This window comes from Mustela putorius, unplaced genomic scaffold, assembly GCF_011764305.1.
Source record: "Mustela putorius furo isolate JIRA1106 unplaced genomic scaffold, ASM1176430v1.1 tig00000698_pilon_pilon_pilon, whole genome shotgun sequence".
NCBI lineage: Eukaryota > Metazoa > Chordata > Mammalia > Carnivora > Mustelidae > Mustela > Mustela putorius.
Genome location: NW_025421449.1, coordinates 10,378,114 through 10,393,203, shown reverse-complemented (window position 1 = coordinate 10,393,203; position 15,090 = coordinate 10,378,114). Strand labels below are relative to the sequence as shown.

The window sequence follows — 15,090 nt, the reverse complement described above, 5'->3', positions numbered from 1 at the left end:
ATTATTCATTATTCATAATAGCCCCAAAGTGGAAACAACTCAAAGATCCATCAACTAATGAATGGGTAAACAAAATGGTGGTCCATGCCTACACCAGAGCCTTACTCAGTCATAAAAGGAAAACTGTCCACTTTACAAGGATGAATTTTATGTTATGTGAATTGTATTTCAATTTTTTTTTTCAAGTCTGTTGAGTGAATCTGGGCTGTGGTTGAGAAAGGCTGAGGACCAGAGGGCCGGCGAGTGGAAATCATGCAGCCTCTGGGCTCCCCTGGCCCTGGCCCTGGTTCCAGTCGTCTCTCAGGGACACCACTGCCACAGCCTCATCCTCTCTCTCACCCCCAAACCCACCTTTACAAGTGTCCCACTGTCCACCTGCATAAACTATGCCTTTTTATTTTCTCCATGTTTTGACCTCCAGGACCTTGCTCAGCCAAGAGAGACACTCGCCCTCCCAGGATGGGCCAATTCCTAAAGATGCTAAAGGACTCACCCACAAGTGTGCCTTTCACTTGCGAACCAGCCAATCCAAAAATCTTCGAATCACTTCCTCTATCTAGTTCTCATTGTCTGTGGCACTGCCCACCTGTCCCCAGAGCCAGGCGTCAGACAACTCAAGAGCCCATGTGCCCCGGAGCCTACAGACATTATTTATAAACCAGCCAATCCTACACCTGCTGACCCTGCCTGGCCTCACCTGCCCCAAGCAAACCCTAAGAAAGACTCCTGCCCACACTGTCCCCAGCGCCCTCCTCCTGGTGGTTCCCAGTATAGCCCTGCTGGGTGTGCCCTGCCCCCATGCGTAAAAACTTCTTAGGGCAAGGTCGTCATTTCCACACTATCCCCATGATCCAGGTGTCACCGGACCTGATTCAAACGAAGCCCAGCACATACTGAAACACGTCCTTCAAATCTGCTTCTGCCTTTCCTCTTCCCCCATCCCTAACTTTTCTCCACCCGACACCCTCCAAGCTGTGTAGCCTCCCCATACATCTCCGCCTTCCTAAGCACATCCCATGCCCATCACCATGCCCTCACCTAGGGTGGGCTGAGGCCTCTGTCTTGAGCACCCTCTCCCTCTCCCACCTCTTCGCCTGTTTTTCCTGTGCCCCCCTAAAGCTTCACTTCCTCTAACGCTGCCTTTGGAAGCCCACCGGGATCGCCACTCTGTACTCCAACGGTACTGGCACTTTCTCCCTCAAAGCCGGGAGCCGGCGTGTCTGTCTCCTCCAAGATAAGCACTGTGATCCCTCCTATCTGGGAGCCCAGCGCTCAGCACAGAACCAGTGAAGGACTGGTAACGCAGTCAAGGCAGGGTTTTCTTTTTTAGTGTAAGAAATCTCCTCTACGGGCACGTAAGAAAGCTCCGGGCCGGTGGAGCCCTTACCCTCTGGGTTTTCAGCAGGGCCCGGAGCACTGCTGGTCCTGGGGGAAGGCCTCGGGCCCGAACGCGTGAACCGGAAGGATGACGGGCACGCGCACGTGGGAGGAGGGTGGGCTGGGAGGCAGACTGCGCTACTCACGCTGTTCTTCCCACTCGCGCTCCTCGTTCTCGCTGGCGTGGCTCTGCAGCTGGGCCTGCTTCAGGGTCCAGTAGAGCTCCTTGGCCCTCTGCTCTTCCTGGAGGCGAATCTGCTCCTCTCCTCGCTTCCTCTCCTCGTCCTCTTTCCTCTAAGATATCATGGGGACAGAACAACGTCAGGTCACAAGAGAGAAGTGCCCCCGTGGCCCTGGGTTAGGGATGTGCTTTCTAGGGGTGCGGTGGGCCAGTGCTGGCTCAGGTGTGGTCTCTGACGCAGGAGATGGCCGTGGACAGGCCTGATCGGGGCTGCGGTAAGGATCAGACAGGTTAAAATGGGGAGAACAGGGGTGCTTGGGTGGCTCAGCTGGTTAAACTACCAGCTCTTGGTTTCAGCTGAGGTCCTGATCTCAGGGTCATGCCATCAGCCCTGTGTTGGGCTCCACACTCAGTGGTTTGCTTGAGATTCTCTCCCTCCCCCCCAAACTAATTAAATGCATCTTTTAAAAAAAGTACACGAGAAGTAACTTGTAGACTCTGAAGCTTTCTGCAAAGAGGACACTGGGCCATCCTTGGCCACACTTGCCTTCTGGGGGAGAGGGAGGGCAGGTACCATTCCTTCTGGAAGCCGGTTAAGCAGGCTATGATCATATCTTAACCTTCTGTCTGGATAAGATATTTCCAAGACAAATAAATAAAATCTTTTAAAAAGGGGGCGGGGGTACCTGGGTGGCTCAGTGGGTTAAGCCTCTTCCTTCAGCTCAGGTCATGATCTCAGGGTCCTGGGATTAAGCCCCGCAGTGGGCTCTCTGCTCAGCAGGAAGCCTGATCCCCCCCCCTCTCTCTCTGCCTGCCTCTCTGCCTACTTGTGATCTCTGTCAAATAAATAAATAAAATCTTATAAAAAAAAATATTTTCAAGACAAGCAGGTTTGGGGGCCCATCTCCAATTGTCTCACTTTGAAGTTCCAAAAAGGCTCGGATCTGTGTGTGTGTGTGTGTGTGTGTGTGTGTGTGTATTTCCCTCTACTTTTGTTCACATCAAAGTAACCCCACAGGTGTCAGATGTGCATTATATGCCAAAGGCTTGTTTTCAACACCAACAATTCTCCAGACCACTTCACTCCAAACCACTCCAAACTCACCCATGCCCAGAGGCCATCACTCTCAATTATTTTAGCTGTCCCTCATGTGGTGACATCTCTGAATCACACACGAAATGTTTTACCCATTCTAAACATTATTGCTTTTCTTTTTTGGTACATGAGTATGTGGCAATTATGTTTGGCTCATGGGTACACGCCCAGACTTTTCCTCTCCTCACCCTTACCCTGTCAACATCACAATTTGTGGTGAAATCAATAATTAGTATAAATGTTGTTCACTTCACCAATTATAAGAAGTACATTTTGTAACTTCCTAATGTATCTCTGAAACATGGGTATGTCTCATGACTTGCAAGTTGCCTTTTTAATAGGCAACGGTTTCTTCTTTCTTCTTAAAATAATGATTAATAAATCAATACTTAATGAGGCATCTTATATTCAGTAAAATATGGTAGTATGATGGCTTTTTCTTTCTCGACTTTATAATTGTTTTATCCTGAAGTTGCATATTGAATTCTCCCAACTTCTCTAAGATCTCCTGTAAATCTTTCCCTGTGTTTAGTATTATAACAGGTAAGCAGCAGTTAGCTTTTGTCAAAGGTCCCCACTGTCCCCAATGGCAAACTTCTTTCTTCTCCCATCTCGGTTGTTACCTGGGCCTCCTGCCCATCCATCCACCAGGGGACTCATTTCTTAGCCCTGCCCGAGTTGAAGCTCTTGTTTCTTTGTTCCGGGGTTTTGTGGGTTTTTTGGTTTTTGTGTGTGTGGTTTTTGGGGGTTTTGTTGTTGTTGTTGTTTTGGTTTTTTTGGTTTTGGGGTTTTTTTTGGCCATTTCATCATTTTGCAAAAGCATAGCTAGCAGGACTTCTCAGGTAGGGACGCACAGAAAGGCACTCTCTGAGTCTTGTCTAAAAACATCTCTATGATTCCTTCAGAGAGAACCACTAATTTGGGGGCACCTCGTTGGCTCAGTGGGTTAAGCTTCTGCCTTCAGCTCAGGTCATGATCTCAGGGTCCTGGGAAAGAGCCCCACATTGAGCTCTCTGCTAAGCAGGAAGCCTGCTTCCCCCCCCCCCCACCGCTCCCCTTCTCTGTCTGCCTCTCTGCCTACTTGTGATCTCTCTGTATCAAATAAATAAATAAAATCTTTAAAACAAACAAACAAACAAACACTAATTTGGCTGAGCATAGAATTTAATTAAAAATCACTTTCCTAAAGCAGAATTTGGAAGACTTTGCTTCCTAGCATCCAATACTACCCCTCAGATTTTCAGTCTTCTGCATGAGCTATTAAGTTTTCTTTTTATCGCTGATATTCTGAACATTTTTAAATGATGTGCCTTGGCAGGGATTTTCCTTCATCGATTGTGCTAGGCGCTCAAGGATCTTTCTGCCTGAAGTCTCGGATCTTTCCAGTCTAATACACCTTGGCTTAGAATTTCTTAGGTAATTTCTTCTCCTCTCATTGTTTTTCTTTCTAGAACTCCGGTTTGTCAAATGCTGGACTCCTTGACTTGATCCTCTAGGGGGCCTAGCACTTCTCTCTTACTTTCTCTCTCCTGCCTTTGCTCTTCTACTTCCTGGCTGATTCACTGATTTTATTGTCTAAACCTACGATTACATTTTTCATTGCAGCATCGCATTAATGATTCCCAAGCCTTCCTTCTTCTTCTTTGCTTGCTCCTTTTTGCTTCATTCCCCCTGTCCTGCTTTCAAGAGTGTCATGTTCCATCTCTGAGGATTTTAGAGCTTTCTCCCCCCACCCCTTATTCTGATTTACATCTATTTCCTCTGTTTTGGGCTTTTCCCTTCCCTTTAAAGCATGTTATATGTGTTGCCTGTCATTGGTGTTGGAGGCCTTCTTCCAATGTCTGATGTTTTCTGGAGGTCCATATTCAAGCAGAAAATAACTATCTGAATGAGAGACTCAGAGTGTGTAGACAGGACTTCCATGGGAGGTGGGCTTCACTCCAGGATGACTAGATGAGGAATCAGCCATTTCACTGAGGCAAATACTCAGTACTCCGGTCCTTTGTCTGAGATAATTCCATCTCTTCTCCTCTCTCCTCCTTCAGTGGAGTCTGAGCACCAGCATTCCGAAGTCTGTGGGGAAGGCAGGCAGCAGGCAGGAACCCCTAGCTTGGGCCCCACATTACATAGGAACACCATGCTTTGAAATGCTTTCTTTGTAAGCATCCCCCATAGGTGTCTCCCAGGAGGGGGCCCCAGAAAGTCCCCCTGGGATTGGCAGGAATGGCAGTGGTCACCAGGTAAGCTACCCGAAGGCCAGACCACTTCCCGCATGAGTCCTAGACTCTTGTTTCTCCTCCTTGGGTGCTCTCTGACCCTCTCCTTCATGAAAGGGATTAACCACATGCCCCCGGGAGCTCCAGGATTCCTATTTAAGGAATCATCCTGGAGTCCAGTGGCCTGTCCACAGTTCCAGGGGCGTGGCGTAGCAAGCCAATAAACCCCGCCAGCCGTAGCATATTTTTATCTCAGCATTGCATGAGATTGGGTGACCAGAAAAGACCTAACATCCTGATTTCATGTGGCTCAAATGGCTAGTTCGTGCTAAACAAGGACACCATGCAAAAATACTTGCTGGCCCTGTGCATCCCAGAGACAACCCAAGCTGCAGATCCCACTGCTCTGGCTACTCACTGCTGAAACAAAGATCTTTGCTTAATCCTCCTGTTTTCCATCTACCCCTTGCCTGCTCTCTCCACTTGGCCTGACACACTGAGCTCTGAGCCTCTGCCCACTCCCCATCTCTTTCTGTTCAGAGAGAAGGATCCTGTAGCCTGGGAGAAATGGGTAAAGGTGGCAACATGAGGGTCCAGCCATTCCACGGAGAAACTGGTCGCCAACCTGAGCTCTCTGCTTCACAGTCCCTGGTGCCCCCAGGTCCCAAGCCCATGGGGACCCAGACTAAGCCAGCTCCCCTCTGCCCCCTTCCCGCAGGCACCGCACTTGAACCCCTCACCATTCTGCCTTCCAACCTCCACACCTTGGCAGACATTTTCTCATCTGCTCCTGCTTCTCGTTTTCTCTCTCCTGGTGCTTGGAACTTTTTCAGTCCTTTGCTACTATTTAAATGGATCAACAAGAATCCGGTGGGGAGGAGGTAACTGAGTTTTTAATCCTTCATTTAGCAAAAAAGACAACGTGGTTTTTGTTGTTGTTGTTTCTTCCAAAACAGTATAGATTAAGGATTTTCTTCTAATTCAACAATCAATTTTTTAGTCCCAAAGAATAGGCAAAATTCCCACTTCCTAATGAGTCGCTCTCAAGAGCTGGGCATGAGGACAAGAGAAGGTGAACGGCTTCACGTGGTCAGTCACTAAATATTTCCAGGATCAGGCCTGTGTTGGGCTCTGGGGACACAGCAGTGGCCAAGACACACGCAGGCCCCACCTGGTGCTTGCCTTTCCAGGGGTGAAACACACCAGACAAATAATCATCAGGAAATACCAGAAAATAATAACCAGTGTGCACAGAATTAAAACAGGGAAAGGACAGAGAGGACTTAGAAGGCCACTTTAGGCTGGGTGACCAGAAGTCTTCTCAGAAGGGACAATGTGATCTGACCACTGACCAGTAAGGAAGAACGCCAGTAAGTGAGTATCGGGGAGAAGAAATTTCCACACAGAGAAAACCACAAGCAAGATGGGCCCGGCGTTGTAAATGGGCTTGGCATGTTTGAGTACAGAATCACCCACTGTGGTTGGAAAAAGAAAAGTCAGAGCTCTATATTGGATGAGTTCGAGATGCCATCTGACATCCCTGAGGCCTGCCATTAGCACCAGGATGCGTGAGCTTGGGGCTGAAGGGCAAGTTCAGCTGAAAATACGGCTCAGAAGTCATCTGTATGGGGATGATGTTTCTCAGCCACGGGACCTAATGCTATCACTGAGAGAAAGAATGCAGAGCCAGAGAAAACCACCAGAAATAAGGTACGGGAATATAGTCAATAAAACCATAATAATGTTGTAGGGGGACAGATGGTGGGTGACTGCACTCACCATGGTGAGCATGGCATAGTACAGAGAATCGTCGAGCCACTACATTGCACACCTGAAATGCATATAAGGCCATATGTCAGTTACACTTCAACAATAACAACAAAAGAGCGAGAGAACAACCCGAGTGTCTTAGGCCACTCCATCATTTAAAAGTTGAGAAGAAGAGCCGGAGCCAGGAAAGGAGGCGGAGAAAGAAGGTCAACAGATAAGCTAAAAACCCAGAAGGGGTGGTGTCCACTGGGGAAGCCAAGAAAGAGGCCGTTTCAAGTAAAAGGGAGTGGTAAACTGAGCTGCAGGCCCCAAGACATCACAGAAGTTAAGCACAGAGAAGCAACAAGGGACAAGGTCATGGCCTCAGGATGTGAAGAGAGACTACCCAGAGGGGTGGAGGGGCAGCCAACCAGGAGGGGTGGGGGAGGGAGTGGAAATGACCGCAGACAGGCCTCTGGGGACATCTTCTGAAGATAGGAGCAGAGATAAGGAGCAGCAGGTGGAAGGGAATGTGGAGTCAAGAGGGACATGGGCTCAGATGGAAAATGCTAGAGCTGAGAGTTGGTGACACATGCAAAATTGGAACCAAAGTCCATGTGACTCCAAAGTAGAAGTTTCAGCTTGAAGCCCTGAAAAAAAGCTCACCTTCAGCAATCACCAGCATCTCAACAGAGCAAAAACTCGCCCCATCCTGGCACAGCACCGCAGTGTATGCAGCGGGTTTCCCATGCCCGCTGCCTCCCCCTCAGCTCCCTCATCTCTGGCCCAGGTTGTCACATCACCCAATACATGGGGCACCATCCAAGACAGTGTCTACCCTGACTCCAGATCTCGCACCTGCCCAGGGCGGGTCTTCCAGGAAGGAGCAGGTCTCGGGGAAAATACCATCAGCCAAGGCCTGTCAGAGTCAGAGGGACTTCAACCTCCGGTCCTGCTTTCTGGTACAGAGGAGGAGTATACTGGCTTGCTCAGGCTGCCACAGACCAGGAGGCTGAAACCACACACATGTATGAGCTACAGAGGCCCTAACTATAGAGGCAGGGTGGGTTTCTTCTGAGGCTTCTCTCTTTGCTTTGTAGATGGACCTTCCTCTCTCCCCGTGTCTCACATATCCCGTCCTCTGTGTATATACACGTCTGTGTCCGAATTTCCTTTTCTTCTAAGGACACCAGTCATGCTGAATCAGGGCCCACCCTGAAGACCTCTTCTTAACTTATGACATTTCTAAAGCCCTTACTTGCACATACACTTAGATTCTGAGATGGTGGAGGCTAGGTCTTTAACATAGAAATTTGTGGGTGACGCGGTTCAGCCCGTCACAGGATGGTAGACGCCACCCCAGAGAAGGGTCATGACTAACATGACTAACACTTGGCATAATGCTCTCCAAGTTCATCCGTGTTGTCAAAAATGGCATGGTGTCCTTCTTTATTAAGACTGAATAGCATTCATTTTACTTATATATATATATATATATATATACACATATATACATATATATGTATATATTATGCATAATATATACATACATCATAATTTATACATTACAATATATATGTGTATACACACACACACATATAATGTACACACACCACAGTGTATTTATCCATTGGTCAGCAGACACTTGGTTTGTGTTTGGCAAACAGATACAAAGTTACAGTTATGCAGGATGAATACATTCCAGATTTTCTTTTTTTTAAGATTTTATTTATTTATTTGACGATAGAGATCACAAGTAGGCAGAGAGGCAGACAGAGAGAGAGGAGGAAGCAGGTTCCCTGTGGAGCAGAGAGCCCGATGCGGGGCTCGATCCCAGGACCTTCGGATCATGACCTGAGCCAAAGGCAGAAGCTTTAACCCACTGAGCCACCCAGGCACCCCCATTCTGGATTTTCTGCATGGTGCCTGTAGTTAATATTGTACTGTATACTCGAAATTTGCTAAAAGAATGGATCTTTAGTGTTCCTGCCACACACAAATAAGGTCACTAGGTAAGGTGACAGATGTGTTCATTATCTTGATTATGGTCAACATTTAGCCATGTCTACATATACTAAAACATTGTACATCTTCAATATTTACAATTTTTATTTGGAAATTGTAGCTCAGTAAAGTTGGATGGGGGGGTGGACTACCTACAAATAAATAAATCAATAAATGGCAGAATCACACTGTTCACTCAATCCTCTTTGCCCAAGAGTGAACAGCACACTGGGAGCCAGGAGCCTGCCACTTCCTCCATCTCTGAGGAAAATAACCAGCCACTTACTGTGACAAAAACAAGCTGCTCACTGGGCTGGGGACAACAAAAGAAAACATTTTGCAGCTACAGATAAAGAGCATTGCATCTTTCCCTCCGGGGCTTGCTGAAATGCCTCACCCCTCACAGCTGAAATTGCCTGGAAAAACTTGTGCTGTGGTCCTCTCAGAATCTTCTGGCTCCTCTGCGAGCCCTGATGAAAAGTCCGTCTTTAAGTGTGGTCACCACAGGCCAACGAGGCCATGCGGCAGATCGGCAAACACTCCCTTCTCCTACCTCAGGAATCGATGCCCTTTTCTGGCAGGCCCAAAGCCCTGGGAGCCAGCCGCCTTATTCAATCCACCTTCTCCTGATAAGCTGATGAGGGAGCAGGAGGCTGGCTGAGGACAAAGCAAAAGCTGGCGCCTTGCACCCCCTCTTCACCCGCTCCCCTCCATATGTGTAGCATCCCTCAGGCAGCCCTGACTGCCATGAACAATAAGCAAATAGTTAACTTGCAGAGCTCACAATCCTGCTAGATAGGAGTCTCCCTTGGCTTACAAATGTCCTAAATCTCACTAACAAAGACGATTGATAGCAGGATTGTGACACCCCACCAAAAAGTCTCCCAACTATCTTAATGTTAATGGCTGGTCTAAAGACAACATTGATCCAGCAGCAAGGGCAAGGCCTCCGGCAGGCCTGGAACATCCTGGCACCTTGTAGGCCCTCTTTAGCATATGAAACTCCACTGACACCTCCCTTCCCCTCACCTTCCCCCAACAGCAGGGTATATAACATGCCTACCCTCACAACCCGGGGCAGCCGCATCTCTGCCTGCCCACGGGTCCTGTTCCCGTTCTCTAATAAACCACCTTTTTGCACCAGAGACGTCTTAAGAATGTACTGTGGGAGCCCATGCCTCATCCCTGCGGAAACTGTCACGGAGACAGATGCTTTTCTGGAAGGCACAGTCATTTGTGTTGTGCTAGGGAGCAAGAATCCCCGTCCCCTTCAAGGGTCCTTCTAGCTGGACCAAGAATCAGATGCACAGGAGTCAGATTCACAGGAGGAAATCAGACGTCATAGGGTACATACGAGGAAAACATATGGAAGACCGTCAGGCAAAAGGGAGACTATGTGTCATCCTGAGCTTCGGAGATGGGGGGTAGGGGTCTGGGATTTCAAAAGAAAGGTACGCAATTCACAGGGCACCAAGGAGAAGAGCAGGTGTTTGGGAATTAGATATTGTCGGGCCATACAGCTGGGTAACTCGGATCAAATGTATCACTCTTAATAACCCCCATTCTGGAAAAGATCCCCCATTTAGATTCTTCTATATAGAGGGTGGGGCAATAGTGTCCTTGATCTCTCCGGGTCTCAACTGCCTTCAGCTCGAATTAGCCCGCCGGTCTAAGTGGCACATTCTGGAGGCAGAAGGGCTGTCCCGAGCCCCTTCACTTGCTCCTCTGGCCCAAATAATACCATCTCGCTTTTCGAGATGATGTACCCAAGAAGGCAGGGTCAAGCCTGTGTCTGTCATTCTCCGACCGACAGCCCCCCGCGCGGGATCCAGCAGAGAGGAGGAACTCCGTAACACTGACCAGAGGAGTGAACGACCTAAAAACAAAAAGAGGGTAACACAGGGTTTCTGGTGCCCGAGTGGAAGGGTAAGTTGTCTTGCTGATGCCAGCCTCATCCAGGAGAAACCGAGATCAAGCCTCCCATTCATTCAAGAGAAAACTGAAAAGTGCAACGTGTCCCCACCACTGATAATCCGGTTGGAAACTAGGTGGGGATTGTTTCTATTGTTGTACAAAATGTCATTAAGGGCTAAGAGGAACTCTTAGCCTTAACAGAGGAAAAAACAAAAAGAGAATGAGTGGCCTTGAATAGGAAACGGTGCAAAATCAGAGGACAACGTCATTGCGTCAACAGTGTGTGTTCTTTATCAGCCGCCCTGGGGAAGGGCAGGAGACTAAGGCAGAGGGAGAGAGCTGGAGCCTTATCGTCAGTGTTCTGTGGTCTGAAGGGAAGGCAGAAGCAGTCAAAAGCAGTCTGAAGAGTTAAGAAAGCACAGAAAATATGCAAATTCTATCTGGCCTCAGGATCCCCTTTCTTTCTACAGGAACACTTTAAACGCATGTAAATTGCATTCAAAAGGCACCAGACACAACAGAATGGTTTTTAAAAACAGGTTTCCAACTGTCTGTATCTTCTATTTTGAAGTTCCCTCTTTAACCTTACAAAGGGTTCTGGAATTCCCCTCCCCCCACCACCATTTCCTCAAAGGAATTCTCACTCTTATCTTTCCTAGGACCGGGAGAATTCACAGAATCTGCCGGCATCCTGGACACAGGCAACCCATGCCCCCTCCACCAGCCGCCCTCCTGTCCAGCTTCCCCATCTCCTCCAGCCTCCACCCCAATATCTGCTTCTAGTGGCACAAAACACAAATCCCCTGGACCCAGCTAGCACATTCTCTGCCCTCCAAGCCTCTTCCCAGCTCACCTCCGCACCAGGGTAGCCCCCCGACCCTACTCCTCAGCCTGAGTTCAGGTGCCTTTGCTCTTCTGCCCCCTCATCCCAGCATCTAATTGATGCAAGCCCTACTGATTTCGCCTCCCCTGTTTCTCTGTATCCATCCCCATGAATCTCGCCATTGTCAGACTCCTCGGTGACCACTGTGATGACTGCAACAGTCCCCTCACTGGCCTCTACCTCCCCCCACGCCTTCTTCACCGGTATCACACTGGGGCCACCAGACAGTCATTCCCATAGAGGTGGCTTGAACCATGTCCCTCTGTATCGAGAGCCTCACAGTGCTGCTCTGCCCACAGACAACCATCTGCCCCTTGATCGTAGCATCCAAGGGCCCCACAGCCTACCTTGCCAGGTTCCTGTCTGGCTTCCCCCAACACATGCTCTTTTCCCTCGCCCCACCAGACCAGTCACCATTCCACGGATCTCCTGTCTATTTCCAGCTCTGCTCACACCCAGCCTCCTTCAGGGGGACCCTGCTGTAGTCCCCCAGGTGTGCTGGGGGCTCAGGGGACTCACAGAGTTGTCTCTCTCTCTCTCTCCCCCCAGAACCCTGTAAGCTTGTAGAGAGGAAGGAGTTCATGACTATTCCACCACCACCACCCCCCAACAACCTGCACTTAGGTTTTCAGGGAAAGGGGGGAAAAATGTATGAAATTAAATGAACTTTGTTCGTGCCTCCCCGCATGCAAGACTCACATCTGGCTAGAATCTTGATGTTGAAAGACACAATGAAAATTATCTGAGCCAATCTCTAGTTCAATGCATAAATACCTTTGACAGAGATGTTCCCATTACCTACTACCGTTATCTATTACCAGGCAACAAACTCCCGGAAAGCATAAAGTCTTAAAACAACAACCATTATGCTTGCTTGTGGTTCTGTAGGTTAATAATTCGGCCAGAGCTTGGGGGCCCTTCTGCTCCACATGGTTACATCTGAGGTCAATCAGTTAATTAGGGTCATTCACCAGAAGAACCAAGATTTCACTCATGTGTCTGGTGCCTTGGTGTCCCCCACACAGCCCCCTTCTCTCTGCCTGGCTTGCCTGGGTTTCCTTACAGAGCAGTAGTCGAAGGCTGTAGGGTTTCTCAGGGGGCAGCTTCCAAAAGGGAGCATTGCAAGAGGGCCAGAAGCTGCCAATCTCCTAAAGCCTGTCCTCAAAAGCTACACTGAGTCATTCCGGTTGTAACCTACAGATCAAAGCTAGTCACAAGGCCAGAGCAGACTCAAGGGAAGGGAAATAAACACGTCTCAAAGAGAGAAGCAACAAAGAATTTGCCACCAGCTGTATTTAGTCCACCACAGAAACTTCTCAGGTCTTGTTTCAGCCCATGCTAAGACAGCGCCTGGGATGAAGAGTTCATGACACTACAAGGGCAGCCCATTTACAGAGAATATCCCAGCCCATAAACCTGGACCTGCCCACCCCAAGTCCATGAGCTGACGTTCCTAGCAGACACTGCCCTGAGGAGCCCCACCCGGACCTCACAGATGCTACTCATATGTCTGAGGTTCCTCAAAATACAGGCACACCAAATCAGGATCACTATGAGTACTCAAGTTTGAACATTCACAGGTAGCAAATTAATTTTTAAAACAAAACAAACATATCATTACCATAGCCCTCCTTATAAATAACACCCAAAGCCTGCATTTGGGTCCCTTGGTAAACCTCATAGCTTTTCTGAGCTCTCCATGAACCCTGACATGGAGTACCCCAGAATTTATCATCTCTCTCACTGAGGTTCTCAAGGAGATCATCAATCAGAAAAGCTCTGGGAATTCAACCCCTCTGTAATCTCCTTGTGCACTGAGCCCCAGAACACCAGCTCCACAAAGCCACCTTCCCAGCCTCTGGGACTCAGTTCATCTCTGGGGCAGAGGGAGGCCAGAGATTAGGAGAGGGGATGCTTGCTCTTAGAGGTACATAGAAAGTATTGCTTGCCTTCTCCAGCAGGCTTAAATAATCGGATGCAAAATCCAACCCTATAAACTAAACATCTCTCCACTATGGATTGAGTGGATTTTTATACTATTATGGAATTACCGTTCATTTCAGTAGGTGGGACAATGATTGTTGTGGCTCTACAGGGAAAGGTTCTCGGTCATGGGAGATGCACAATGAAGTACATACAGTTTGACCAGGAGTCAGCAAACTCCAGATCTACCCTCTGTCTATTGTTTACAATAAAGTCTTATGCGGGCTTCTGGGTGACTCGGTAAAGCATCTGCCTTTGGCTCAGGTCAAGATCCCGGGCTCCTGGGATCCAGCCTCTGCTTCTCCCTCTCCCCCTGCCCTTCTCCACCGCACTCATGTGCACTTTCAGTCTCTCTCTTTCTCTGTCTCTGTGTCAAATAAATTTTAAAATTTAAAAAAAAAATAAATTCTTATTAAAAGACAGCCACACCCATTTGCTCACATATTGTCTGCAGCTGCTTTTTGTGCTATGATGGTCTGATTGAGTAGTTGTGACAGAGAAAGTGTGGCTGACAAAACCTAGAATATTAACTATCTGGATCTTTACAAAAAAGAGTTTGGTAAGCCCTGGGCTAGAGTCTACAGTATCTACAGCTTCCTTTCAAATTGCTTAATGAAACAATGTAGCAGTCACGACAGAAATATATCTGTGTGTATGTGTATGTATATATCCGTGTGTGTACAGATAGATGCAGATTTAGAGGAGGGGAGAAAAGAGTCAACACAAATGTGACAAGATGTTAATGACTGGTGAATTTCAGTGGAAATTCTACGAATACTTTTTTTCCAGTTTTGCTGCAAATTTGAAATTACTTTTAAAAAAAAGGTTTGGAGAGTAACTATTGCTTCCCTTAAAAACTCAAGAGAATCCTGTGTGTGTGTGTGTGTGTGTGTGTGTGTGTATAAAATCCTCAAGGGAAAATTAAATAAGATCAGTAACAATATAAATATGTAACCAGCAATTACACTAGGTTTTAAGAACAATCTTATTCACAATCATAGTAACAAATATTAAACCTACAGTTTAACAAGAAAAGAGATGTGGGACATTTAAGTAAAACAATAAATTTTACCAAAGCCCAAAAGATGAAAGCACAACATTACATATAAGTTATCATGAATGTTTGGGATTGGGTGGCCCATGCATTTACAGATGTTTAAAAAACAAACAAACAAAAACGATAGCAAAATCACTTTATCAAAGACAAAAAGAGGTTTTAAGTAACTGGGAGACCATACCATATCCTGAACAAGACTGAATGATTTAGTATTGGAAAAAATGTGCGTCCTCCACAAATACATCTGTAAAGCTGATGTAATTCCAGTTAAAAATCATTGTGTGGTGTGGTGTGTGTGTGTGTGTGTGTGTGTGTGTGCGCGCACGCGTGTGTTTGTGGGAGGAAGATAGTGATGCAAGGATTCAGATTTATCTTGAGCAGAAAAAAAAAAAATGGGTTGAATCAGCCAAGGACATCTTGAAAATGAAGAGCAATGATAGGTTCTTACCTTAGCAGTTGTTAAAACTCATTTTATTTACTTTTTTTAAAGATGTTATTTATTTATTTATTTATTTGACAGAGACACAGCGAGAGAGGGAACACAAGCAAGGGGAGGCGGAGAGGGAGAAGCAGGCTTCCCACAGAGCAGGGAGCCGGATGCAGGGCTCAGTCCCAGGACCCTGGGATCAG

The 15,090-nt window shown here is 47.5% G+C and overlaps 1 protein-coding gene across 1 annotated transcript in view; it reads right to left on the bottom strand.

Moving 5' to 3' along the window:
• The window catches only part of SH2D4B (SH2 domain containing 4B), an 82,841-nt gene that overhangs the window by 42,379 nt on the left and 25,372 nt on the right, over positions 1-15,090 (bottom strand). Inside the window, exon 4 of the mRNA XM_045083560.1 lies at positions 1,524-1,671. Within this exon, the coding sequence (XP_044939495.1) occupies positions 1,524-1,671 (148 nt within the window). The remainder of the gene's footprint in view (positions 1-1,523; positions 1,672-15,090) is intronic.